The sequence below is a fragment of the Sarcophilus harrisii genome, chromosome 2 (assembly GCF_902635505.1).
Source record: "Sarcophilus harrisii chromosome 2, mSarHar1.11, whole genome shotgun sequence".
NCBI classification, from domain to species: Eukaryota; Metazoa; Chordata; class Mammalia; order Dasyuromorphia; family Dasyuridae; genus Sarcophilus; species Sarcophilus harrisii.
This window is the reverse complement of record NC_045427.1, coordinates 594,544,039-594,570,360: the sequence shown is the minus strand read 5'-3', so window position 1 is coordinate 594,570,360 and position 26,322 is coordinate 594,544,039. Positions and strand designations below refer to the sequence as shown.

Here is a 26,322-nt window from a genome sequence, read left to right as displayed (position 1 = left end):
CATTTTCTTTTCTTTCTTTCTTTCTTTTTTTTTTTTTTTTTTTGCTGAGGCAGTTGGGGTTAAGTGACTTGCCCAGGGTCACACAGCTAGAAAGTGTCAAGTGTCTGAGGTCACATTTGAACTCAGGTCCTCCTGACTTCAGGGCTGGTACTCCATCTACTGCACCACTTAGCTGCCCCAATATCCAGCATTTTCAAGTCGTTATACAAAGATAAATAGAAAAATCTTTAGTGAGTCAGATCTAACTTATCACCAATAACTTACAAAATAAGTGACAGAGTAAGTGTATATATTTATGCGTGTGTGTGTGTGTGTATAATTGTAGCAAATGTGAATAAGAGCCTGAGAGTCTTACTAAATGCACAAAAAATTAAAACTACAAAAAAGCCTTTTGAGGGAGTACATGCTCCCTGAATTTATGTCAAGAAATCACAAAGGATGAGAAGATTTGAGCATACTCTGGTCTATACAAATGACATAAGTACCTAATCCACATGTATAATTTTGTAAAATCAATAAAGCATTTGAAGTATAATATGAAAGTATAGGAAAGATTATGCTGTCTGGCAGAACATCAGCCAAAGTTGATGAGTTTTTGAATGAATTTTAATGCATCCCCATGCCTGAAGTCAGGAAAACCTGAATTCAAATCCAGTCTCATACTTGCTAGCTATGTGATCTTGGATAAGTCACTTAACTCTATTTGCCTCAGTTTCCTCATTTATAAAATTAACTGAAAAAGGAAATGGTTTACCACTTCAGTATCTTTGCCAGGAAAACTTCAAATGGGGTGACAAAGAGTTGGACAGGTCTGAAACAATGAACAATAAATGTGAAATACCTTTTATTCCATTTTAAAGGGCTATACCTGTTTGCAAGCAAGTGTAACTGCAGCATTTGGGTTTCGGATTTTGTGTCCCTCATCCAGGATCACATAATGCCAGTCATGATTATTAATACTATCTTGCATCAGTCGAATGTAGGAATATGAAGTAATCAAAATTCCATGACATCTTGCAATTTCTCGAATAAGTGTCACCTAAAATAGCAATAAAACGTTCCTGTAAATTTATTAGCAGGAGCTACATTAAGCAAGAATGGTCTTTCATCCTAAAAGATTCCAAAACACTTCATGAATGTGCATATAGTGTATTACTTATGTGTTTATTAGCAGGGACAATTTATTCAGTACTTATTTTATCACAGAACCAACATTGCTCCATGGATCAACAATTAAAATGAGATTAATACAACCATAAAAATCTCAAGATAAGCGATAGAAAACTTTTCACATGCTATCAGAAAAGTTTCCAACTCTTCAAAATGTTCTTTGCTTTTAACCTTATTGCACTTAAGGAAACAATGCCAGGCAAAAGGGAATTATTAAAAAATAACAGCAAGTTTCCAGAAAGACTTCAAAGACCCCAAATGGTCAGAAGAGGAAAATTATATCAAGTCACTTCAATTCAAGAAATATGATCAGCTGGGCTCAGTCCTGCACTAAAACTTGCCCCCAAATTTGCCATCTTTTCTATTTTATGGTTTTTCCCACTCCAATCCCCAACTCTCAAGGGAAAAGGTAGAAGGTAAAAATTACCTAAGCAGAGCTCCCAAAATAACAATTATACTTCAATTATACTTCCTCGCACAAGTGTAGGATGTATTTTTAGTTCTGATTCCCTACATTCGGTTCAGACCGGTTTATATCTTTTGGATATAAATTTACACAGTTCAAAGTCAAGTTCATCTGTCTGTGGTAGAAAACAATGTATGTTAACACAAAAGATACTTATATCATTCAAGCAACAAACATTTATTAGGTGCCTACTATGTGCCAGGAATGTAAAGGTAAAAATGAAATAGCCCCTGTCCTCAAAGAACTTACATTTTATCAGGGAAGACAACATATAAAACACGAGTATACACAAAAGAGATGAAGGCTAGTAGAGGGAAGAGAGACAAAAGAAGTTCTAGAAGTGGGAAATGATAACTAGGAAAGGCCTCTTGCAGGTCAGAAAGAGGCCAGAGAAACTAAGAGATGAAGGAGAAAAGAGAATTATCAGTAAAAAGGCAGGTTTGTAAGGTTAAAGGAATGGGAAACAGTCCAATTGAGCTCTAATGTAGAGATCTCATAGGGCAAGAAAGTATAAGAACATTGAAGAAGGGCCAGGAAGGAGTTGAGTTATAAAGAGCTTTTTAAAAAACAGAAATTTTTATTGATATCTCATTAACACTTAAATTTCCTCCTCTATCCTCTTCTTCCCCTTCCCAGAAAGTGATCCCACATGACAGATTTTTTTTTTTTAAGAAAAAATATTAAGAGAAAGATGAGGGGGAAAAAAATCTGAAAATATATGCTATGCTCTATTTCCATGACATTCCTATTTTTGAAAAGCAGTGGGTATCTTCCAAAATCCCAACTTTGAAGTCATGCTTTTTTCCCTGTAATTTTCTAATATTCATTTCTTTTTATTCTCTTTAACATTTTTTATTCTGAATTCAAAATTCTATCCCTCCCACAAACCTCTTCCCAAACCACTGAGAAGGAAAACAATGAAACCCTTATAATGTATGTGAAGCATGCAAAATTTATTTCCATATTAATCATGTTTTATCCCCCACCCCCAATGAAAAAGCAAGAAAATAAAATTTAATATGCTTCAATATGCACCTAGAGTTCATCTGTTTTCTCCCTAGAGATAGACAGCATTCTTCATCAGGCATCTCTTGGAATTCTCTTGGATCATTCATTACAAATCAGAGTAGCTAAGTCTTTCACAGTTCATCATATTCACAATATTGCTGTTACTATTTACAATGACCTGGTTCTACTTACTTCACTGTGCATGAATTCATATAGGTCTTTTCTTATCATTTTTTACAATTAGTAGTATTCTCTCACAATCATATATTACAACCTATTCAACTGAGTTGAATTCCCCAACTGAGAAACATCTCTTCAATTTTCAATCCATTGCCACCATAAAAAGAGCTGCTATAAATATTTTTTAACATACAAGTAGGTTCTTTCCTTCCTTGTCTTTTGATCTCTTTAAGATACATTAGTGGTATTACTGGGTCAGAGAGCATGTACAGTTTGATAGTCCTTCGGGTAAAGTTCTAAATTATTCTCCAGAATGGCTGGACCAGTTCACAATTCCAAAAGTGCCTTAGTGCCTGTTTTCCCACATCTGCTCCCATTTCATTTTCCTTTTCTGTCATGTTAGCCATTCTCATAGGTGTGGACAGATATATGAGTGGAGAGAATAGGAATGGATACAACAGATACTATGGAGGAAAAACCAAATCTTGCCCTTTCTATTTTCATAATCCTTCCTTGTAAAACTCCTTTTTTCTTCATACTGGTATAAGTCTCCAGTTCAGTCCTTCATCATTTCTCAATCAGACTATCACACAGCCTGCTAATTAGTCTCCTTCCTTTAGGTTTCTTTCTCTCCATTCCTTTACCAGCAACCAGTATTTCAGACTTATTTTTTAGATTTCTAACAATTTGTGACACCTCACAATAACAATTGTCATTTTCAGTAGACAGATGAGAAAAGTGATACAGTGAAGTTCTAAGACTGATTTAAGATCATAAAATAAAACCAAAAGATTATTGTTTGTTTGTCTTATATTAAATGGACAAAATATATAATTTAACTTCATAGTATCCTTTTTAAAATATTTTTACATTGGTATTCCCAATTATCTCCCTCATTCCCATTTCTCCCTCATCAAAGAACTCACAACACAGACCAAAAAAGCCCAGCTTTTAGTACATCCAACAACTTCTTTAATTTCCAGAAGGCAAAGGAATGCGCTAGGTTGCTCACCAACTCTTAATTTCTCAATCCAGACTTTCATGGTTTTTGGTTCATTTCTACCAAAGCATTTGGAAAGAGACAATGGTTCTTATAAATCATTAAATTATGGCAGGTTTGGGCAATTGGGTAGATGAAACATAAGGAAAATAGAGGGCTTCCATATGAAATTTTCTATCTACAACATTTCCAAACTGATGAAATAGCAATGTATGTGTATCCAAAGCTACAAGATGAATATTTCTTAAACTGCTTTCATGATTCAAATAATGTAAGAGATTAAATCAGAATTCAGATATACACATACAAGTAATACCGGGAAATGGTGTTGCTTCTCAATAGGTTCATAATCATTCACTCATTTCTAGATAACTTTATAATAAATTCCTCAGCATTGGCTTTTGAGAAATATGTATTTTCCCATTATAATCACAAGGAAATCCAACAAATAAGCAAAACTAAATTGACATTTCCTTCCCTTCCCTTTCTTACCATTCCTAAAAAGCAAGATAAACATTGCTCTTAGTTAAAACACTGCCTCTAAGGGCCTTAACTACATTTTGGAGTGGAAACACATCACATTTCACCTGATTCAATATCAGTATTCTCCAATAGTATGGAATTACAGTCTCAACAATAGTATACTGCCATAGACATCTCTATCCAAACACTTAAGACAAATCATCTCGGGCGATTTCAAATTAAAAGCTTGTAAAATATGTAACCTCTCCTAGTTTTTGCAATTAATAGGGTACGTCTGCAATTAGCCTGACTTACTGAATGCAGTACCGTTGTCATTAAAAGATGTCTTGTGAAAGCGCTGCTGTTATTATGGAGGCTCAGGAGACCAATCCCTCCTAGAGGGCAAACAGTGGACTGGTAGAAAACAACAGCCATAAATCACATTGTCAGGTAGCAGAGAGAACAGGAGTGAAACATCGGCACATGAAGGCCATTCACTGTAAACACAGCACAGCAGCTTCCCAGTCAGGATTTACTGAACCTGTAATTAATTAAAATTTCCTTCAAGCTAAATCTTTAATAAACAAGGATTTGTGCTGACAATGAAGAAAAAAGTCTCCAGAAACACAATTTTAACAATATAATTCACAAAAATATAAACACACCATTTCCCATTTATCTTATCAGGTGTACATTTACTCTTATCTAAAGTAACATAAGACAAGCAACACTACACTATACTATCATTAGTTGGCATGGAATATGTTTATTTTGTTTTGTTTTAATGCTTAGCTTATTTTAGGGAATGAGACTCTTGGATGTGAATTTGCTCACTTTTAGCCTACTTTCATTATAAGGTTCTAAAAAACTATATCTTTTATGTTCTAGTACCTCAATCTGTAACAAAAACATGGTAATACCTTAAAACAGTCATTAATAGTTGACTGTATTCCACTGATTTTAAGTTCAAATAGTTTTAAATTTCAATGACAATTGTTATTTACAAATGTTTGACATTAAAATCCTTATAAAGCACTAAAAATATCTTGTCAACTTTTTCTTAATAAAAATGGCTTTTTTCATCAATATTTTTACTCATAATTAACCATTAAAACAAAGTCATCTATAAATTAAAATTGACATCCTTTGTTCCTACTTCTCTATGTATAAAGAGTTTCAGAAAATTACTTTGTTTTATTGAGGTTAAAAAGAGCATTTTTTCTAATATAACTTCAGTTATATACAGTGTCAACTCAATTAGTAGAGCAGAACATAAATGGAGATAATACAAAATAAAAACACAACAGTAAAACAATTTAGGATCTACTGGAATTCTGAAAAGAGTATGGGGATGAATTTAGATATTTCTTGTTTCTCTGATACTTGCCCACTACATAGTCTCTTTTATAAGTCTTCATGATGAACAAGAGAGCAACAATTTAGATTAAGAAATGAAATAGAATCTGTTTAATGAAAAAAAAAACATATTATTTTGTATAAAAGAAACCTTTGTAGAGAACTTTCCTTTAGTCTCTTTCCCAATCCTATATGTTACAACCAGCTAAATAATATCAAGCTGAAACAATGAGAGAGAAAATAATAAGATGTTTGTATGCATAAGTAGAAAGCTCAAGTGAGTAGTGTGACCAAGTAAAGACAGTTACTGGGTCATAGGTTTGGTCAGCAACACATAGTAGTTAGAAATAAATGAAATATAATGATAATTTATAAAGGAAAAATAAATGCACTCAAATACATTTTACATATAAAGTATATGAAAATTTATACAATACACATATGTATATAGATATATATCTACATATACTTAGATTAAAAAACAGCACAAGAGATTTACATGCCAGTAAAAGAAAGGAAAAGAATAATATGATTATGTCCCTGCCCCTAACATGAAAAAAAAATCAGAAATTTACTGCATTTCTAAATGGATTATGGGTTGTCAAAAAGGATATGATTTTAATACTACTGATTTTGAAAGAAGCCATGCATAAATGTGTATATGAAACACTGCTTTCACATGTGCAAATGCTACATGGATCTGCTTTACTTCTTTGAATAAATGGGCCTCATTTATGTGCAAATAATCAGCAGTTCAATTCAAAAGGCTAAGTCAATATTTTGGAATAAAACAATGGCAAAGAGATTGCAAAAGAAAAATGCGTAAATTCAACTTAAAAATAAAAATTTCTAAAATAGCTATGTTTAGGATGATATTGTTAGAAAAATATAAATGACAAATCCTTATAGCATCTTTTCTGGATATTCTCTCTCTTCTCCCTAAGTTTTTGTGACACTACTGAATAATGATTCTCTTCCTCAGAAATTTGTGACCAAAGACAAACTAGAGACCATTATTGATCACAAAATAGAAAATTTTGATTACATCAAATTAAAAAGCTTTTGGACAAACAAAACTAATGCAAACAAGATTAGAAGAGAAGCAACAAACTGGGAAAACATCTTCACAGTTAAAGGTTCTGATAAAGGCCTCATTTCCAAAATATATAGAGAATTGACTCTAATTTATAAGAAACCAAGCCATTCTCCAATTGATAAATGGTCAAAGGATATGAACAGATAATTTTCAGATGATGAAATTGAAACTATTTCCACTCATATGAAAGAGTGTTCCAAATCACTATTAATCAGAGAAATGCAAATTAAGACAACTCTGAGATACCACTACACACCTGTCAGATTCGCTAAGATGACAGGAAAAAATAACGACAAATGTTGGAGGGGATGCAGGAAAACTGGGACACTGATGCATTGTTGTTGGAGTTGTGAACGAATCCAACCATTCTGGAAAGCAATCTGGAATTATACCCAAAAAGTTATCAAACTGTGCATATCCTTTGACCCAGCAGTGCTACTACTGGGCTTATACCCTAAGGAGATACTAAAGAAGGGAAAGGGACCTGTATGTGCCAAAATGTTTGTGGCTGCCCTGTTTGTAGTGGCTAGAAACTGGAAAATGAATGGATGCCCTTCAATTGGAGAATAGTTGAGTAAATTGTAGTATATGAATGTTATGGAATATTATTGTTCTGTAAGAAATGACCAGCAGGATGAATACAGAGAGGCTTAGAGAGATTTACATGAACTCATGCTAAGTGAAATGAGCTGAACCAGGAGATCATTATATACTTCAACAATGATACTGTATGAAGATGTATTCTGATGGAAGTGGATTTCTTTGACAAAGAGACCTAATTCAGTTTCAATTGATCAATGATGGACAGAAGCAGCTACACCTAAAGAAAGAACACTGGGAAATGAATGTAAACTGTTTGCATTTTTGTTTTTCTTCCCAGGTTATTTTAACTTCTGAATCCAATTCTCCCTGTGCAACAAGAGAACTGTTTGGTTCTGCACACATATATTATATCTAGGATATACTGTGACATATTCAACATATATAGGACTGCTTGCCATCTAGGGGAGGGGGTGGAGGGAGAGAGGGGAAAAATTGGAACAGAAGTGAGTGCAAGTGATAATGTAAAAAATTATCCTGGCATGGGTTCTGTCAATAAAAAGTTATAATAATAATAATAATAATAATAATAATGATTCTCTTCTTCTAACCAACTCATCAGTAACCTTTTGCAAGATCATCATCCAAATCTTTGCTCCTAATTCATGGGTATACCCTATGAATGAGTCTTGACCCCTTCTCTCTCTAAACTATCTCTCTGAATATCATCAGTCTCATGAATTCCAATATTATCTATATATAAGTGACTCTAAATACACATATTCAGCCTTCACTTCACCTGGCCATATGAAATCTCTAACTGCCTGCCATTGGTTTTGAATAATGTATCACAGACACTTCAAAATCAATTTATCCTAAGCAGAAACTGTCTTGGTCTTTCAATCACCTATAAGTGCTCCATTTCCATGCTAATAAACTCTGAAATTTTCCTTATTTAAACAAAATCTATTGTCACCACATATGTACCTCTACCTTACAATTCCAAACTGTGTGCTCTATTCTCACCACAACCTCCAAGTCCTCCATCTTTTAATTCTTTTCTAGGTCATGCCCTAAAATGATTACACCAGTGATGTCAAATTCAAATAGAAAAATAGACCATTAAACCGTTTATAAGGAACCCTATGAGTACATAGTGACCTAAAACACCACATATTAATATCATATTTTATTGCATTTTCATTTTTTGTTGTTAAATATTTTCCATTTACATTTTAATTTGATTTGGACCTTACTCGAGAGTGTTGTTGCCTGTGGACCAAGTACTTGACATATCTAGAATACCCTTTTCTCCCTTCCTCATCTCAACTCCCTTGGTGAAACCAGTTCAATTCTGCACTGTCATCTCCTGGCCCCTTATCCTGTTACCTATGTTGAGCCTGTCTTGAATTACTCTAACCAACTACTATCTTCACTCCTAAGCACATGCTGCTGGAGAAAATAATCATAAAACAGTGTTGATGGGGTCCACTATAAGCTTATAAGTCACAAAATCTTTACTGGGCTCTCCTCGCACCAAAACATTTCCTTTACACCTTTGATTAATTCAATATACCATCCACCACAGCTTATTATTCAAACCTTTTCACCCCAATTCATACCACCCAGAGCTGCCCACTCTTTCTCAGCTGCAAATCTTAGGACTACATGGAGGTCATTTGTTGAGAGCTCCCTTTTGGTCCCTTACTCATTCCACATCACAGAGGTGTCTTCCATCACTTTCTCCTTATTCCATCTCACACAAAGAGGTAGCCCTTCTCCTTGTCAAGATAAGCTCTGCCTACATGCATTTTATTCCATCTCCTCCTGTAGACTGCCCCCTCTATTACTCCCTCGCTCTCAAAAATCCTCTTTCTCTGTCTATTGGTTCTCTAGTGCTTAGAAACATGCTTATTTTGCCTACCCCATTCCCCGCAAACCTCATCTGATCTGTCTATCCTTACCAGTGTCCTACATCTCTCTTCCCTTTTTGTGGCTAACCTCCCTAAAAAGATCATCTGTAAATGATGAGTACACTTCCTTTCTTCTCTCTCCCAAACTCTCTGTACTTTGGCTTCCAAGCTTATTATTCAGCTTAAATTGCTCTTTTCAATGTTACCACCTGCCAACTTAATGGACTCTTCCCAGTCCTCATTTTTCTTGATTAATCTGTGGCCTCTGACACTGCTGAGGACCTTGTCTTTTTTAACATTCCTCTAGGTTTTGGGGATACTGCTCTCTCCTGCCTCTCCTTTTCCCTTATCTGACTGCTCCTTCTGTCTTCTTTGCTGAATCTTCAAACTGCATCTGCTAAAACCGAATATACAGCCAAGACTATGCTCCATTCTCTACTTCCTCCATATTATTTTATTTGGTGAACTCATTAGCTCTCATGGATTTAATAATGCATTCTCAGAACTATTTGTCTAACTCTAATCTCTCTCCCATTCTCCTGCCTCCTATCTCTGGCTGCCTATTAGACATCTTAAACTAAATGTTCCATAGACATCTAATATAGTTACATCAACATGTCTAAAATGAAATGTATTACCTTTTTCCCCCAAACTTTCCCTCTTCCTAATCTCCCAATTATTGTTGAGATTACCACCATCCACCCAAGATGAAAGAAAGAAAAGAAGAGGAAGGGTTAGGGAAAGAAGCTGAGAAGTCCCACAGACACAAAAAATTGTCCAAAATACTTTCAAGTGAATTTTAAAAAGAACTGAGTTTTTTGGTATTTTTTTTAAACAAACCTCATTTCCATTTTGAAACTAAATTAATTCTATTAATAAAGTAAATATCAATAAGGCAAATGTAATAGAGGAAAAAGTTAACAAAACTTAGTGAAAATACTGGATTTTATTGATATATTTCTCAATATGGCAAAATGTTAAAGGATTTTTTTCACTGAATAGCGCCCACTCAAGAATTTATAAATTCATATAGGTGTACTTAATGCAAAAAAAAAAAAAAAAACTTCATAAAGAGCACATATTCTAGAAATAATGTTACTTGAAAATGTTTAATTACATACCCATTTTTATTAAATTAAGACTTATTTGTAATCCAATACTTTTTTAATGATAGCTATTTTAAAAAACCATAAATGGGTACACTCGAACCAAAGGACTAGACAGTTCAGCTTTCAAAGGACAAAATGCAATTAAAAAACAAGAATATAATAGAGCCAGTGCTCTATTTATCATAATTCTCAATGTAGTAGATTGATTTTTTTTTCAATAACTGAACAAAGGTGTTTATTGCAGACATTTCCATCAACAAAGTACATAGTATCTTATTCAAATGCTATTTCTGGAGTCCCGATTTTGTTAACAAAAGCAAATTTAATAATTCAAAAAGCATTTTTAATGTACTTGTGTACAAGATACTAGGTATAAAAAGTTAAAAATTAGGTAGTTCCCAAAATTAAGAAATTCATATCCTATTTGAATTATAATACATCTACATAGATCAATACAAAGAAATCTCAGTAGGGTGTAAGGAAGCACTAACAATAGGAGTTAATTAGAGGAAGTGACATCTGAGCTAATCACTGAAGGAAGGTGGGAGTTAGAAGAGGTGAAGGTTAGGAGTGAAAGCATATCAGGCATGAAGGGCAATATGTTAAAAGGCACAGATAAGATAGAATGCTATGTACAAGAGGTCAGCAAGTAGGCCAGTCTAGTGGAGTATGCAGTGTTGGAGGGAGTATATATAATGTGAAATTATTACAGAATCAGATAAGCTAATGCAAGATGGCAAAGGATTTTAAATGGTAAGCAAAAAAGAGTTGTCTTTTATGCTGGAGGTAGCAAGAAGCCACTGAAGATTCTTCCTCAGAAAGCTACATGGTCAAACCTGTGCTTTTAGGAAGATCATTTTGGCTATGCAGAGGAAGATGCAAAGGAGAGGGGAGATTCTGGGACCAGGAAGACCAATTACACAACTATTAATAATTGCTCAAACAAAAGATGACAAGAGATCGGAACTGTTACAGTGCAGGTAGAATGAAGATGGTGATGGGTAAGAGAGCTACTATAGAAGGAAAACGAATAAAACATTACAATCAATTAGATGGGAGGATGGGGACAAAACAATGAAAGTTACAGGTGGGGGACTAGAAGGATTGGGGTATCCTCTCCAGAAACAAAGAAGACAGAAGAAAGGTCAAATTTAAAGAAAAAGATAAATTCTATTTTTATTATGTTGAATTCAAGTTCCCTTTATGATACTCAGGTGGAGCTATCTACTAGGTAGTTGATAGGCAATTTAAATTAATAAGAGAGATGAGTGTGGCATTGATTTGGGTTTAATCTTCCCACAATGATACTTCAACCCAAGGGAGATAATGATAGCACCAAGAGAAAAAGATAAGAAAGTGAAAGGGGGAAAAAAGATTTTCCAAAACAAAGCCTTGAGGGTAAAATCAGACTTAGGGCTGAAAGATGGATGACGCTGCAGCAAAGTGTACAGAAGAATACTTGGACGGGGAGAGCAGGAGAGTGCAACATAATGTAATTCATAGAAGAATGAAGGAATGATAGAGGAACTAAGTTCTTACTATATATTAGATATAGCAGGCACTAAGCACTAGGGATGCAAAAAAAGAAAGGAAGGCAGTTTCTGTCATCAAGGAGGAAATATTTTGTTGAAATTAAGTGTAACTCATTAGACACTGTGAGCTCCTGGAGAGCAGGGATTATCTTATGTTTTTTTGTCTTTGTTTTTTGCATCCCCATCACTTAGCAAAGTAGGCACTTAATAAATGCTGAGTAAATGAATGACTTTAAATCAAGCCAGCCACTGCATCACTCAACTAGCTCACTGGTTTCAATAGACACATTAAAAATATCCCCCAAAAGTATTGATGCCAATAACAAGGTCAATTTTAAGACAATTTTAAAATATCAGTTTCTCTAAGGATCATAATATAGAAATATAAAATACAATAGTAAAAATTTAGAATATATATTTATTTAAAAGCATATAAATGAAAGAAAAGTCAGAAGTAAAATCAAAGGATTTAAAATGATACTAATATCAATATTACCTTTTTGTTTGCATATGATCCAGTTTCATGTAAAATTGCAACTCTAAATGGAGGCCACCAAGTGTGAAATTCTCTCACCCACTGATGCATCACTGTTGTTGGACACACAATTACAGTTGGACCCAATCCCTCAAATCTGTAATAAAAACATTTGATCAGAAAACACTGCTGTGAAATAAAGCAACAGAAATTAGGTATTTAATTAAAAACAAACCTAACAGGTTAAGTAAAAAAAAAAAAAAACATTGGCCATGGAAATTGATTGTAACTTTCTTTAATGAAAAACAAAAAATCTACTGGTTCATCCTTATGTGAGGAAAGGGAAATATCAACAATTCCCATAACTGAACAATTAATAGATATAGGTATCAATATAGAACCTAAAATGAATAAAGCTCTTTTTTAAAGTTTCTATGGTATAGAACTATCTTATTTAGACATAAAATATGTGTTATAATGAGTAAAAATACAAACAAATAAAAAATACTTGACAAAAACTTTTTTTCTTATTTCATTACATAAATGCAACAATGGTTCAGTCGTTTTTCAATTTTGTCTGACTTTCCATGACCCCATTTGGGGTTTTCTTGGCAGATCCTGTAATTTGCCATTCCCTTTTCCATCTCAGTTGGCAGATGAAGAAACTAAGGCAGACAGGGTGAAGTAACTTGCTCAGGGTCACACAGCTAGTGAGTGTCTGAGGCCAGATTTGAAGATGAGCCTTACTGATTGCAGGCCCAAAGCTCTTCCCGCTACTCCATCTAGCTGCATAAAATGATAGTGGGGATTTATCAAAGTACTTTAAATCTCACAAAGTATCTTTACACACAGGATTTCATTTGATCTTCACATCACCCCTGAAAAGAAGGTACTACTATGATTATTGCATTATTATCCCTAGATGAGAAAATTAAGTTTCAAGGGGCAAAATGGTCATAGAGATCCTGTGAGAGAATGGATTCAAATATTCTCCTGACCCTAAATCCAGCATCTCTTTCTATACTACACTGCCACTGACAAATAATATGGTAGACTCTAAATAATTGTATTTTCTAGATGCCTGAAATTTACTGCCTTCAACAATAATTCAGGAAACAATAAGTGCTTATAACTTGCACATTATTTTGTTAGACACTTGGGACACACAGTTCCTTTCCTCAAGTACCTTACATTCCACTAAAAAGATTCAATTTTTATATGTAACTTCTGTACATGTAACAAAGTAACTTGTGGAGACCTTTGGGACTCAGGAGAGATCTGTAGGAAATGGCATCTGAACTAGACCTCGAATGAAGCTAAGGATACTAAGCACTCTACAGAGAGCTTAGAGGCAAAATGTGAGGAGACGGCATTCCAAGAACAGAAGCATATTGTAAAAAGGCATAGAGAGGAAAGAGCAGATTTGCAACAACCCAATAAGTCTAAACAAGGGTTAAAAAAAAAGATCCAGGATGATGATCATTTGTTAATAATAACATATCTACAAAAATTTTCCTTAACAAGGGGAATTTGCCTTACAGATATGGTAGAGATAGCCTTTGAAAAATGTATGGAAACAGAAAATCAAGTTTAAGAACAACTAGTATTCCAAAAATACATAAAAAGCAGATATGTGAAATAAGACTGCAAAAATAGGGAGAGCAGATTGAAAAGAACTTTAAGTGCCATGAGGAAGAGGATATTTTATTATAGCAATAAGGAAATCAAACCTGCCTTCAGAAGATTATTTCTCAACTGTTGTGGAGGACATAGTGAAATACAAGAGAATGAGAAGAGAGATCAAAAAATGACCAGTGAAAAATGAGGAGTTGGGTAATAAGTGATGAAGCTAGAGCAGCTGGACAGAGCAATGGGGAGAAGCCTGGGGTCAGAAGGAGCCTCAGACACTTGACACTTCCTGGTTGTGTGATCCTGGGAATAAGGCCCTTAACCCCAACCAGAGGTTGGGGTCTTTGTCACCAGGAACAACGCAGCAGCAGAGATGCAGGTCTGGACCAGCAGCATGGTGGCCATATGAGAAGAGGGAAGGGGATGGTCATGACAGCTAAGTGAGGCAGACTCAGCCACTGCCAGAGGTGTGGGATGAAGAAGAGGGGGAAGACAAGGATGGCGACCAGGACTGGGTTGGGGGAACATGATGCTTTTGAGCATGCTGAGATGGAAATGACCCATCAGACAGGCAAGGGAGTGTAATGGGCTGAGGTTTGAGTTGATGCACTGAGGTCCCAAGCACGTGAGGCTAAATAGTAATTGGACTATACTCTATTAATATACATGATTGGATAAAGAATGGTCCCTGCCCACTCTCCGTGCAAATCCTGATGTGTTGTATAGGAAATGACGATTTTGGTGGGTGGAGGCAGAGAGAGAGACAGGAAGAGAAGCTGGGAGAGATTGGCCTGGGTTCCATGCTTGTAGCTGCTGGTCGTGTGGCTGTTGGTCTAGCTAGCTTCTTGACTCAGCTGTACACATTGCTATCGCCGATTCCCTTCGACCTCCGATCTTTCTTCACTGAGAATAAAGATTGACGATTTTCCCCTAACCTGAATTCCTGACTCCGGGTGATTTTAAAATACGCGGTCTTCACAAGGGAGGGGGAGGGAGCTCTGGGTTGAGGGTGATGAAGCCCTGGCAGGCTGCCCGCTCAGAAGCAGAGAAGAGGGCCCTCAAGAGAATCCTGAGGAAGGCAAGGATGTGACAAAAAGTGAAAAAATATGCTGTTCCTCACTCAAAAGAGAAGTTTTCTCCTCACAAAACAAATGGCTGCAGATTAGATGAATCCACTGGAGTTGACTGCTCAGCCAGTGCCATTGTCATAGGCCCTTGTGGATCACATGACAATGCAAAAGTGGTAGGGGAGAGAGTCAGGGGTGCTACCACCACCCACTTGCACGGGTACTTCTGTAGTGAGAGGAGGGATGCGAACAGTTATCTTTCATATGGTTCTGGGGACAGCGGTTCTCTCCCACCAACCTTGCTAGGTCTACATTGGATTCCAGCAAAAGATGATCTGTTCAGCTCTCCTCTCCCAAACAATGATGAAGTGTAACATGACTAATGTCGATTCAATTCCTCAAAAGTTCCCTGAAATTTAAAACCTACTTTCAAATAAACACATGCACACTTTTGAGGCTTTAAACCAATCTTTTTATGTCTAGATTCTATAATTAAAAAACTATGAATGATCTCTCAGCTTTTAGAATGTCAATTAAAAACCTCTAGTAAAGGATCTCCAGCTTTGGATTATTACTTTTTCTGTCCTCTCAGTATTATGAGAAAACTGAGATATTGTAATTGAGCCCCATTAAGATGAAGTAGCTGGACCCTGGAACAGTAAGAGAGGCCACTAATAAGCACATGCTATAAAATGAGCCCCCATTTCCAATTACTAACATCAACACGCTAAAAGATAAAAGAATTATCTCAATACATTTTGGTGACTTGCAACAATTCTGATCAGATTTTTGCCTAGTCTTTTAAAAAATTAATTTGAGGAGTTAAGTCATGTATTCAAATCATAGTAATGCTCCTACCAGAAATGATCTGAAAGTGCGTCAAAAATCTGGGCTACTGTATTAGGGAAAAAAATTTACTAAGTGACATCCAATAGTCTGAAACAGTTAATACCAATTTGAGAAGTGAACTATTTACTTCCTAACTGTAATTAACTTCAGATCAAATATTTTTGTATTATTACCACTCCAGAAGCCCCAAAAGAAAACATATAACTCATTTAAAAAAGAGAACATGCTGACTGGCAAAAAAGTTTTTTATTTTTTTGTTTTGTTTTACTGTACATAGTAGGTTTCTCCTTTCTGACACAATATTTCTTTTTTTTTAAGACCACCAATTGCTGAGGCTCACTTTTTTTCCAAATCATACTAAAGATGAGATATATGTAACTTTTTTTTATTTCACTGGATTTGTTACCTTTAGTATATAAAAATACATACAAGGAAATATGCATTAGCTTTTTGATATCCTATGAAGTAGAACTTAGCAATACCATTATACTTAGTTTCTTTTTCTTTAGATCATGAACATGAAGTAGTTATCCAGCATCACAGGACAAAGGCAGGTATAAATTATTTTTCTTTTGTAATTTTCCATGGCAACATGGGCACATTTAAAGGGACTGTGCTCCTGAGTATATCTCCATTCATAAATAGCCCAGTTGTTTGGGTGATATATAACCACATTCACTGAAGCCATTTCCACCGATACTATTTTAATAAAGATGATCTGGGCTATAATCCAATATGCCATGCTATTTCATTATGGAACAGAGGATATGAGCATTGATAGTTAATTGATTACAGCTGCTGCTCATTATTAGTACTGACTTCAGCTACTGATAGAATTGCTTCTACTCAAGAGAAAACATGTTTTAATTTTTATATCCAAACAGCACTGTAGGGAAGACTTTAGGTTTCTTAGGCCCATCAGATCAGATCCATACAAGTTCTTTAATGTTGGAAGAAAAAAAGAAAAATTCAAAAATCACTATATGGAGTGTTTACAGAGATTGTTATCAAAAAAGTCTCACTGAAGTAAGTATACAAGCCAGTGGAGGTACTAATTCTGAATAAAACATGCATTGTATAATGCTAAATTACTGTCAGTTATGGAAGAGAAGGCACCAAACACCAAATTTTCGGTAGTTTATAAACAGTCCTTTCAATTTCTTCCCCCATTGGTTTTATGTGAAATGCAAATTTATGTCTAAACTTCAAAGGAAATCCACTTTATATCAGTCAAATATAGATACTTTTTTACTCATATGAGAAGCCAATTACTAAAAAAAGTGATCTTTAGATTACCGAGTTTCATAATGGAATGTTTTATTACAATTTAATCTATCACCACTTTTGTCTATATTAGCTATCTTTCAATTATATTTTTAAAAACAAATTCTTCATGGCCTCTTTATTAGATTATAAAAATAGTCTATTTCAGTACATAGGATAATAGTTACTTGATTTCTATATTCTATCCAAATGAACATAATTCCTCTTAAATAATATTGATCACCTATTATCGGATTCTCTTGAGATGAGCTTTTAAAGTGTCAATTTTCATGCAATTCTTTAAAGATAAAAATAAAATTAAAATAAGAATATTCTTCGTTATTAGGATTTACCCAGCAGAATAGATAATAGAAGTAGAAGGAGTAAAAGATAACCAGATAAATAGCAGCTTTCCAAAGAAAACAGACCAACAAATATTGTTATATTGCACACTAGTCATAAAAGAAACTCTGGATAGCTGCTTCCAATTTCCTAATCCAAATCTCCAACTTTCCCCATGAATAGACTTTATACTTCCTGTAGTGCACACCTGGTGTTTTGCCAGAACAAATATTTTAATGTAAAATTTAATAAATGGAACTAAAGGTATTATATCTAATTTAAAATTCCATATTGTGTAAACTATTGATATTAATGTAATTGAGTTTGTAAACAATCCATTTGTGGAAGCTAACCTTAGACACTGTATTGACCCAAAATATCTAGTGGGGCTCATCTGCAAAATGAAGCATCAATGCCTGGAATTCATTAAAAGTGTTACATGTTTAATTTCTCCTGCCCTACAGCTCCATTGTCTCGTAAAAATTTTCCTTTGATGTCCCCCACTAAAAGAATTAAAGGAATATTGTAATTGAAATGTCATCAATAATTCACAAGACCCTCCTCCACCAGCAATACATCTGATGAAATATTAATTGAGCTCCACAGACTGACAGTCTGCAGAGGAGCACTTGCCTGTAATTTGAACCACGAGTCCTGATCTTGCTGTAGCTCAGACCTGCCAAGAAGGCAATTATCTGGATGGTCTTGCCCAATCCCATTTCATCTCCCAGAATTCCTCCTGCCTGCTGGCAGTGCAATTCCCACAGCCACCTAACACCTGTCTGCTGGTACCTACAACAACATGCACCAACAAGAAAAAAGAAAAAGGCAAATGTTTGATAATACTGATCATAACAGAAAGTACTCATGAATTAATCATTTGGCAAGATTCTAGTACCAGTTACAGAAACATGTTGGATATGTTTTACATGAGTGCTGTATTTATAAGGTCATATATTATTGATGCACTTACCCATAATATGTCACAAATTTGTTCTTTACAGAATACTAAAACATTTCTAATTAAACTGACAGACATGATAATTAGGAACTACTTTCATTTTTTTTTTTTAATGTTAGGCCTAACTTGGTGAATTACCTGCTAAGAGATGAAGCTTATTATCACTATCTAACTTCAAGATATTTTTTTAATATGGAAAGTTACATAAAAATTTTAAATAAGGAAACAATATTCTTATTTTCTCTCAGACTAATAAAAGACCAAGATAGGCTATATTGATAATGCTTATTTGCCATATATTCAATTAGAAATTCAGTTAAGTGAAATATTTTTCAATAAGAAAAATTAAAATGAAAATTATTAATAATTTAGAGTATTAGATAGGGTTTCAACAAATGGAATATGGTAAATAATTATCAGGAGTAAATTTATTCTGACACTATTATCAGGCTTAGAAGAGAACAGAGAAGATAATTTAAAGACCTGCAATAATTTTAAATGAAAAGTTAGCACTATATGAAGTCAAAACCTTGAAGATTAATTTGGTGAAAGGCCTTTTATGTTTAAAAGCAAGATTTTATTAAGTATATTACAGAATGCAACAGTATCACAAATTCTGGCTCTTTTTTAGAGTTTGGTACAGGTAATATAGGAAAAAGAAATATGTTCTGTGGTGAAAGGATATGGTCTATTTTCCTCTGCAAATACTGAATAAATATAAAAAAATACAAAAAACAAAATTAAGAAAAAGTTGAAAGTAAAAACAAATTCTAAAAATAAATCCATTAAAACAAAAAGGTTAATAAGCTTTTTTAGACCTACGGGCAAAATAACTGAACATTTCTTTATAAATAGGAATTTCCTACTTTCTACAGTTTTTGCTATTCACTACCATTGTTCCTGCTTGAAATCTGACATTAAACTTAAGTCTGAATCAGTTTTAATTTATGTCATATTCCTGTCAATGAAATTTATCATGAACTTTTATTTCCCTTTCTATTTTAGATTTAAGTAACAAAATTCTGATAGCAGCATTGTGACTATGAAATAAGGCTTTAATTAGAAAAACTACTTCTCATTAAGTTTCTTGGCAAAAAAACAAGTTACTTGGGGTGGCAAGTAACCTGATAAACATAATTAGATTTCACAATAAAAACAGTAAAATCAAAATAGATAACAATTTAGAGAGAATATATATAAAAAATCTCCTCAGAAAACAAAAAACAAATTTCATTTAATGTATATTAGGCTATCTACAAGACCAAAAAAATCAAAATCATAACAAATTACACATCAATTGACTGCCCAAATTTTTTTTAAAAACATATGTCAAAAATAAGGCAAACAAACCATCATGATTCTACCACTGTGCGATCTCAGACATTACTTAACTTCCTCAAGTTTCAGTCTCATCTATAAAGTTTCAGTCTCATCTATAGAATAGAATGATGAAGTCAGACCATCTAATTTCTACTTCTATCTATATGTTTTATTTTATCAGGAAAACTAAAACACCTGATCTGGCTGGCTGTGCTTGAAATGAACGTTAAAAAAATTTAACATTTTACTGAGCAACCATACTATATTGGGGCCCTTAACATACATCTTTATATACAGGAAAGAATATCATAAGGATGATGTGAAAGAACTGTTCTACAGTTTTAAAGGCAGGAGTAAGCTTAGACTACATAAAAGCAATTTCAGCTATTATTAATTAAAACTGTGAAACTGTAATACCCTTTATATCATGGCACATTGTTATGTGTTTCTGAAATGTACATAAAAGTACATTTTACAATCACTGCACAAAAAATGAAAGATATTTATAACACTAGAAAATAAGGCAAAAATATAGCAAGGGACTATTTTGATATTTGTCTTTGATTAGGTACTTAATTTGTGAATTTGTAGTAGATTCTACTATATCACAATGAGGGTTAATTATCTTTCACAAATTTCAATCACTGGAGGTCAACTATAAATTACTTGCATAACATATTCATGCTAACCTGGGATAAAGTATTTAATTTTAAAATAAGATATGTTTTTACTGGAGCTGGAAGGACAGTTAGAAGATGAAACTTTGACCTTTCAATGTTGAATCATATCAATAAATGACTACAGACCCAATTTTCAACACAAATCTTTAAAATTTAAATATATGGTTGAAATTATTAACTACTCTACTACACTAATTGTTGAAACATTTAGTAGAGGGATTATTCTACTCTGAACTCCTTTCCCCTGTGTATTGCACTATGCTCTGTTAATTTAATTCCAATACAGTAAAGTTGAATACAGTAAAAGTACATTTACAGTTTAAAATTCAATTAGCTTGGCTAAAACTTAATTATACAAGAGAAATGAGAAATTTATCAGCTTCATTAATTCTTTTCCCTGCTAGACAAAAAAATATAGAAGGTTTATTATGTTTATAAAATATTTAAAATTCCATATTTTCAGAAGTAAAACAGATTCAAGGACTATACAATTAAACTAATGAGAAAATATTTGTATTGACTACCACAGGAGCCACATTCTAACTTACTTAGAAAGTAAAATTAACTATGAACCATATTTTTAAAATATTGACGTTTAAATCAAAATAATCATTCACTTGATTCTTCTGATTTTATGACAGAGGACATTTAGGATTTTATGATAGAGGACATTACACAACTAGGGAACTACTATTTTCCATTAGTCAGGTTACTATGATTTTTTGTTGGTGGCAAATTTTTTTCTCTTGTTTTCTTTTAGGTTCTAATTTTATCAATACTACTTATTTGTACTTTGCTTTTGTTTTTAAATTATATTATTGGAGCTAAATTAAGAGAACATTTTAGAAGAGAAGACTAGTGCTGTCAACAAGTTATTCTTTTATCTTTCCACAGCTGACATTTTGAGGTCAATGAACAAGCCATTATCTCTCAAAAGTAAAAAATTCTTAGTTTAAGAATGCATTCATATTTAAAATTCTAGTTCTATTTCCTCCCCTAACAACTTCAGATACTTTTTTTGTTGAATGAGGGTAAAAGACTCATTCATCTTCTCTTTTTTCATACTCCCATTCCAAAACAACTACTCAGATCAAGAAGAAATAACAGACAATATGATTACAGATGTATGGAAATAAGGAGTGGAACTATATCAATGCCTATTAATAGTAAGCAGACATCTTGACAGAATGATTGTCAGTTAAATCTCCATGAAGAATTAATTTTTAAATTAATACAAATAAATATCCAAGAATTAAAGGTACAAATGTGTATAAAGAAATTAACTGCTTCAACTTTCAATCAAAGTACAACTAAAAAGGCTATCTAAAGTAGTTTGTTAAGAAAATTTCAGGGGGTGATGATAGTGAATATTTCTTTAGTATTTGCATTAATCATCTAAGAATTACAGTTGCAATAGAATTGGGGTCAATACCATTGTCCTATGTTCCTTGAGGCACAGTCGATCAAACTTTGGTCAATGAAATTTTAAGCAATTTCAGGCACCACCTTAATCCTAAAGACATGATCTCTCCTATTAGGAAAGTATTCCGATAAAGCTTTGAGAACCTCAAAGTATGGTTTCACATGCAGAAAATGATTTTTTAAATTTTATTTTAATACTAAATCCTTGAAAGGCTATAGCTACAAAGAAATTCAATTTAAGAAATTTGAGATTTAGTTCCTTGGAAATTCTAAATTACCAAGGGAAAAAACTTTTCACTGATAGCTGCTTCATATTGCCATTAGCTTCTGAACCAGATCTGTGCAAATTCATCAGCTAACAAACAAGTTCAATATTCACTTTAGTCAATTCATTATCATCTAATTTTAATGAACGGCATTTAGCATAAATTTAGATTTGACTGTATTTGCAACAAACTGCTATAAACGCCTTTGGAGACCACAGGTAACTACGATGGTATTCTTTCTTTAAATATTTATTTGTACATAATAGTCTGATGATACAATATAAAAAAAGAAGAATATAAAACATACTTAAAAAGCTTTTTGAACAAAAAACCTGGCATTCTAAAACCTTCTTCAAATTCAGCATCACTTTCCTCAGATTCTTCTTCAGCCTTTCTACGTTGCTCTTTGTCTTCCAGTCTCTGTTTATTCCACCTCCTACCATGCAAGGAGAAAAAATATGTTTCAATGAATGTAGTTACCAAAAATACATCTAAAGCCAGATGTATTTATACAATAATTATGTCAAGAAGTAAGTCATGAAAGAAGAAGCTTCAAAATTTCACAGTTGCCATCATTACCTAAAACACTGGATTCAGGGGAAAAAACAAAACAAATCTCTCTTTACACTCACTGCTTCTATCTCAAATCAATTCTTACCTTACCTTACCAGTATTTTCAATATGATTTCATTCAACTGGGAAAAATAATTCCTCCTATTTCAAGGATTAAATAGAAGAAATTCCTAAGACAAATTAATTAATTTAAAGTTTTTGTTTTGTTTTGTTTATACAAAATGTGAAGTGCTCCTACAAATAACATGGCCATAAAAACATATAATTATGCATCTCCAAAATATAAGCCACTATAACATTATAGTGCAAATATTTACTCTCTGCCACCAAAAAGTCATTTTAATCACGTTTGATCTGTGGTTTCTATTTCTGTATCTGGCCTACCTACACTATAAAACTTTAGGTACTATATTACTTTGTAAAGTAAATATATAATCAAAACAAATTAATTATAGGTTCATATACTGTTAAAACAACTGAGGAGACAAATATCTAATTTAGAAACACTACTTTCACCCAAAACTACTGAACTTAAATAAAAATAAGTTCCTTGAATAAAGTATTATTTTTTAAAACATTTTATAAACATTTTATTTCCATATCCAATTCATTTCTTTCACTGAATATCTCTTTCACTGAAACCAACTCTCCCCAAAATCTTTGCCTTATTCAGAGTGTCATTCCTTATAAAAAAAAAAGACCAAAGAAGAAAAAGATAGTTCAGAAAAATTTACCACCACATCTACCAAGACTGAAAGTATATTCCCATCCTCCCCTAAAATGCAGGGGAACTGCAAGAAGGAAAAAGTGTATTTTTTCATCTCTTTTCTAGAGTAAACTTAGTCTTTAAACTATGCAACATTCAGTTTTATTTTGTTTTTTTCCCAATTACAATGTATGACTACAATTGTAGTCATACATTGTTTTTTTAATGGGCTCTGCTTAACATTTTTGTACTTTTATATCTTCCTTTGCTTCCCTGTAGTCTTCCTATTCAATCCTTTCTTACAATGCAGTAATATTCCATGACACTAATTTAAACACAATTTGTTTGACCATTCTCCATTTAGATGTAATTTACTTTGTTTCTAGTTCTTTGCTGTTACAAAAAGTGCTGCCAAAAGTATTTTGGTATATATGAAACTTTTCTATCTTTGACTTCATTGGGGTATATGAAAGGCAGGGGATTCTTTCGGTCAAAATATGGACATTTTACTCCCTTTCTTAGCCTAATTTTAAAAAGTTTTTTTTAGAATGGCAAGATCAATTCACAGCTTACAATTAATTATTCCTCTTTTTGTGCCCTCTTTGCAAATTTGCCAAATTTAAGATGAACTCTCAGCAACTTAAATTTGTTATATTGTTAATAATTTTGCAGCACTCTTTTATATGGTTACTATTTTGCAATTCAGTTTAGAATTCTTCAACCACTCAGAATAAGATCAAATCAATATGAAATTTCAGAAAAAACATTGTATTGTTTACTCTTAAGAGGAAAATTGAAGGTACTAATAATTTAATATTATGAAACATGCAACATGCTTTTGCATGCTACAGTTATTTAGCAAAACAGCTTTTCTATTAATTTGACCACAGAAGCTACTTTTCAACTAAAAATTAAAAATTTTTGGATATTCACAAAACACTGAAGTTTTTTCTTTAATACATTTTTAAAGTCAAAAGCCCATTTCTTCAGCACATAACTGAAAAAAGGGTGAAAGCTTTTAGTCTCACCAAGTGAGGCTAGACTTATGACTAAAATAAAGGAATAGAAAATTGACCTTATTTTTGTAAAAACATATTTAATTAGAAAATAGGTAGAATACTAAAATCCACCCAATTGACAATGGGAGAACAAGACAGAATAGTTGGATGAAAATAAAGAAAGTGAAATTTAAATATATTTTTATGGAGACACACTATAAACTTCCCAACAGATGGAAAATATGAATGATGCTTTGCTAATACAGATTACAAAGCTCGAACAAAGGGAAAACATAAAGCTGACACAAAACGAACAGTAATGGAGACTTTAAATCAAGATGCTATCTCCTTAATGGATATTTCTGCTAAAAGCTGATCATTTCAAAAACTTTATGTGACAATTTAAGTTGTCCAAAATTAGCAAAAAAAAAAAAAATGGGAAAAGGGAAAAGCAAAAAAGAATAGAATTGCTATTTTAAAATTAATTTCAAGTCTAAAGAAAAAACTTCTCAGTTTTATGAATTAGGCATTTGTCCTTCCTAAAGTTTAAAATGAGAAGAAAAGAAAATGTTAGATATAGTGAAAATTAGTTAAAGACTTCTAAGTCTTTAAGAAATCAGGTTTCAAAAAATTCAACAACAAAAATCTATGTGCTGTCCAGTCTTGAAACAATACAAGTACAAGTTAATATAAAGGAAGACTCTAAGAAACAAAATTTTGTCTATGCAATCACAAATTTTTCCTAATGAGGAAGAAAAAAGAAGGCACATCATAAGAAAGCAATGGGCCAGTGGAGGAGTTTTTGATTAAGCTTAAATTCTTTTAAAGTCTGGTACAGAAGTTGGAGGGAAGTATACAATTAAAAATAAATCAAGGACCAAAAAAATAAAGAACAAAACTCCAAGAATCACACAGTTGAAGTTCAAAATTTGTTATGAAGTTATAAATGATGACAAAAAGTGCTTTTAAACTTTGTTCTGAGTAAGAAGAAACCGCATTCAAGATGAAGAGAGGTATAACATAATTGTTGATTCTGTTGTAACATTTTGTAAAAAATACAGATTTGTACAACTCTGTCTACATTTTCAGTGCCATAAGAATCAAAACTACCAAGGAATTACTTTATAGAGTTAGAAAAAAATTAGTAACAAAATTCACTCGGAAGGTCAAAAGGTCAAGAATTTCAAGGGAATTTTTTAAAAATGCAAACGAAGATGGCTTAACTATACTGGACTTAAAACTATATTACAAAACAGTGGTCATTAAAACCATTTGGTACTGGCTAAGAAATAGAATAGATTAAGTTCACAAGTCACAATAGTCAATTACTATAGTAATCTAGAGTTTGATAAACCCAAAGACTCCAGCTTCTGGGATAAAAACTCACTATTTGACTAAAATTGCTGGAAAACTGCAAAATAATATGGCAGAAATTAGACACTGACCAACACCTAACACCCTATCCAAGATAAGTCAAAATGGATTCATGATTTAGACATAGAGGTGATATAAGCAAAGTGGGGAAAAAAGGGAATAACTTCACCTCTCAGATCTGTGAAGAAGGAAGGAATTTATGGCCAAAGAAGAATTAGAGAATATTATGAAATGCAAAATAGATCATTTTTATTATATTAAATTTAAAAGGTTTTATACAAACAAAACTAATATAGCCATGGTTAGAAGGGAAGCAGAAAACGGTGGGGAAATTTTATATCTAAGGTTTCTAATAAAGGACTCATTAAGAATACAAGTATTCTCCAATTAATAAATGGTCAAAGGATATGAACAAAAAAATTTAGATGAAGAAATTAAAACCATTTCTAGTCATATGAAAAAATTTTCTAAATCATTAATGATAAATGTTAGAGGAGATGTGGGAAAACTGTTAAAGTAAAAAACACCGGAATCAAAATGAATGCCCAAAGGCTGAAAAACAGTT

General features: G+C 33.0%; 1 protein-coding gene across 3 annotated transcripts in view; it reads right to left on the bottom strand.

Annotated features, from left to right (window-relative positions):
• Positions 1-26,322, bottom strand: part of ERCC6 (ERCC excision repair 6, chromatin remodeling factor) — a 101,046-nt gene that overhangs the window by 33,244 nt on the left and 41,480 nt on the right. For all 3 annotated transcript variants that reach the window (XM_031956272.1, XM_031956274.1, XM_031956273.1), the window contains exons 6-9: positions 22,414-22,542; positions 18,091-18,249; positions 12,329-12,464; positions 869-1,039 (exon numbers count right to left, since the gene is read on the bottom strand). In XM_031956272.1, coding sequence (XP_031812132.1) covers positions 869-1,039; positions 12,329-12,464; positions 18,091-18,249; positions 22,414-22,542 — 595 coding nt within the window. The remainder of the gene's footprint in view (positions 1-868; positions 1,040-12,328; positions 12,465-18,090; positions 18,250-22,413; positions 22,543-26,322) is intronic.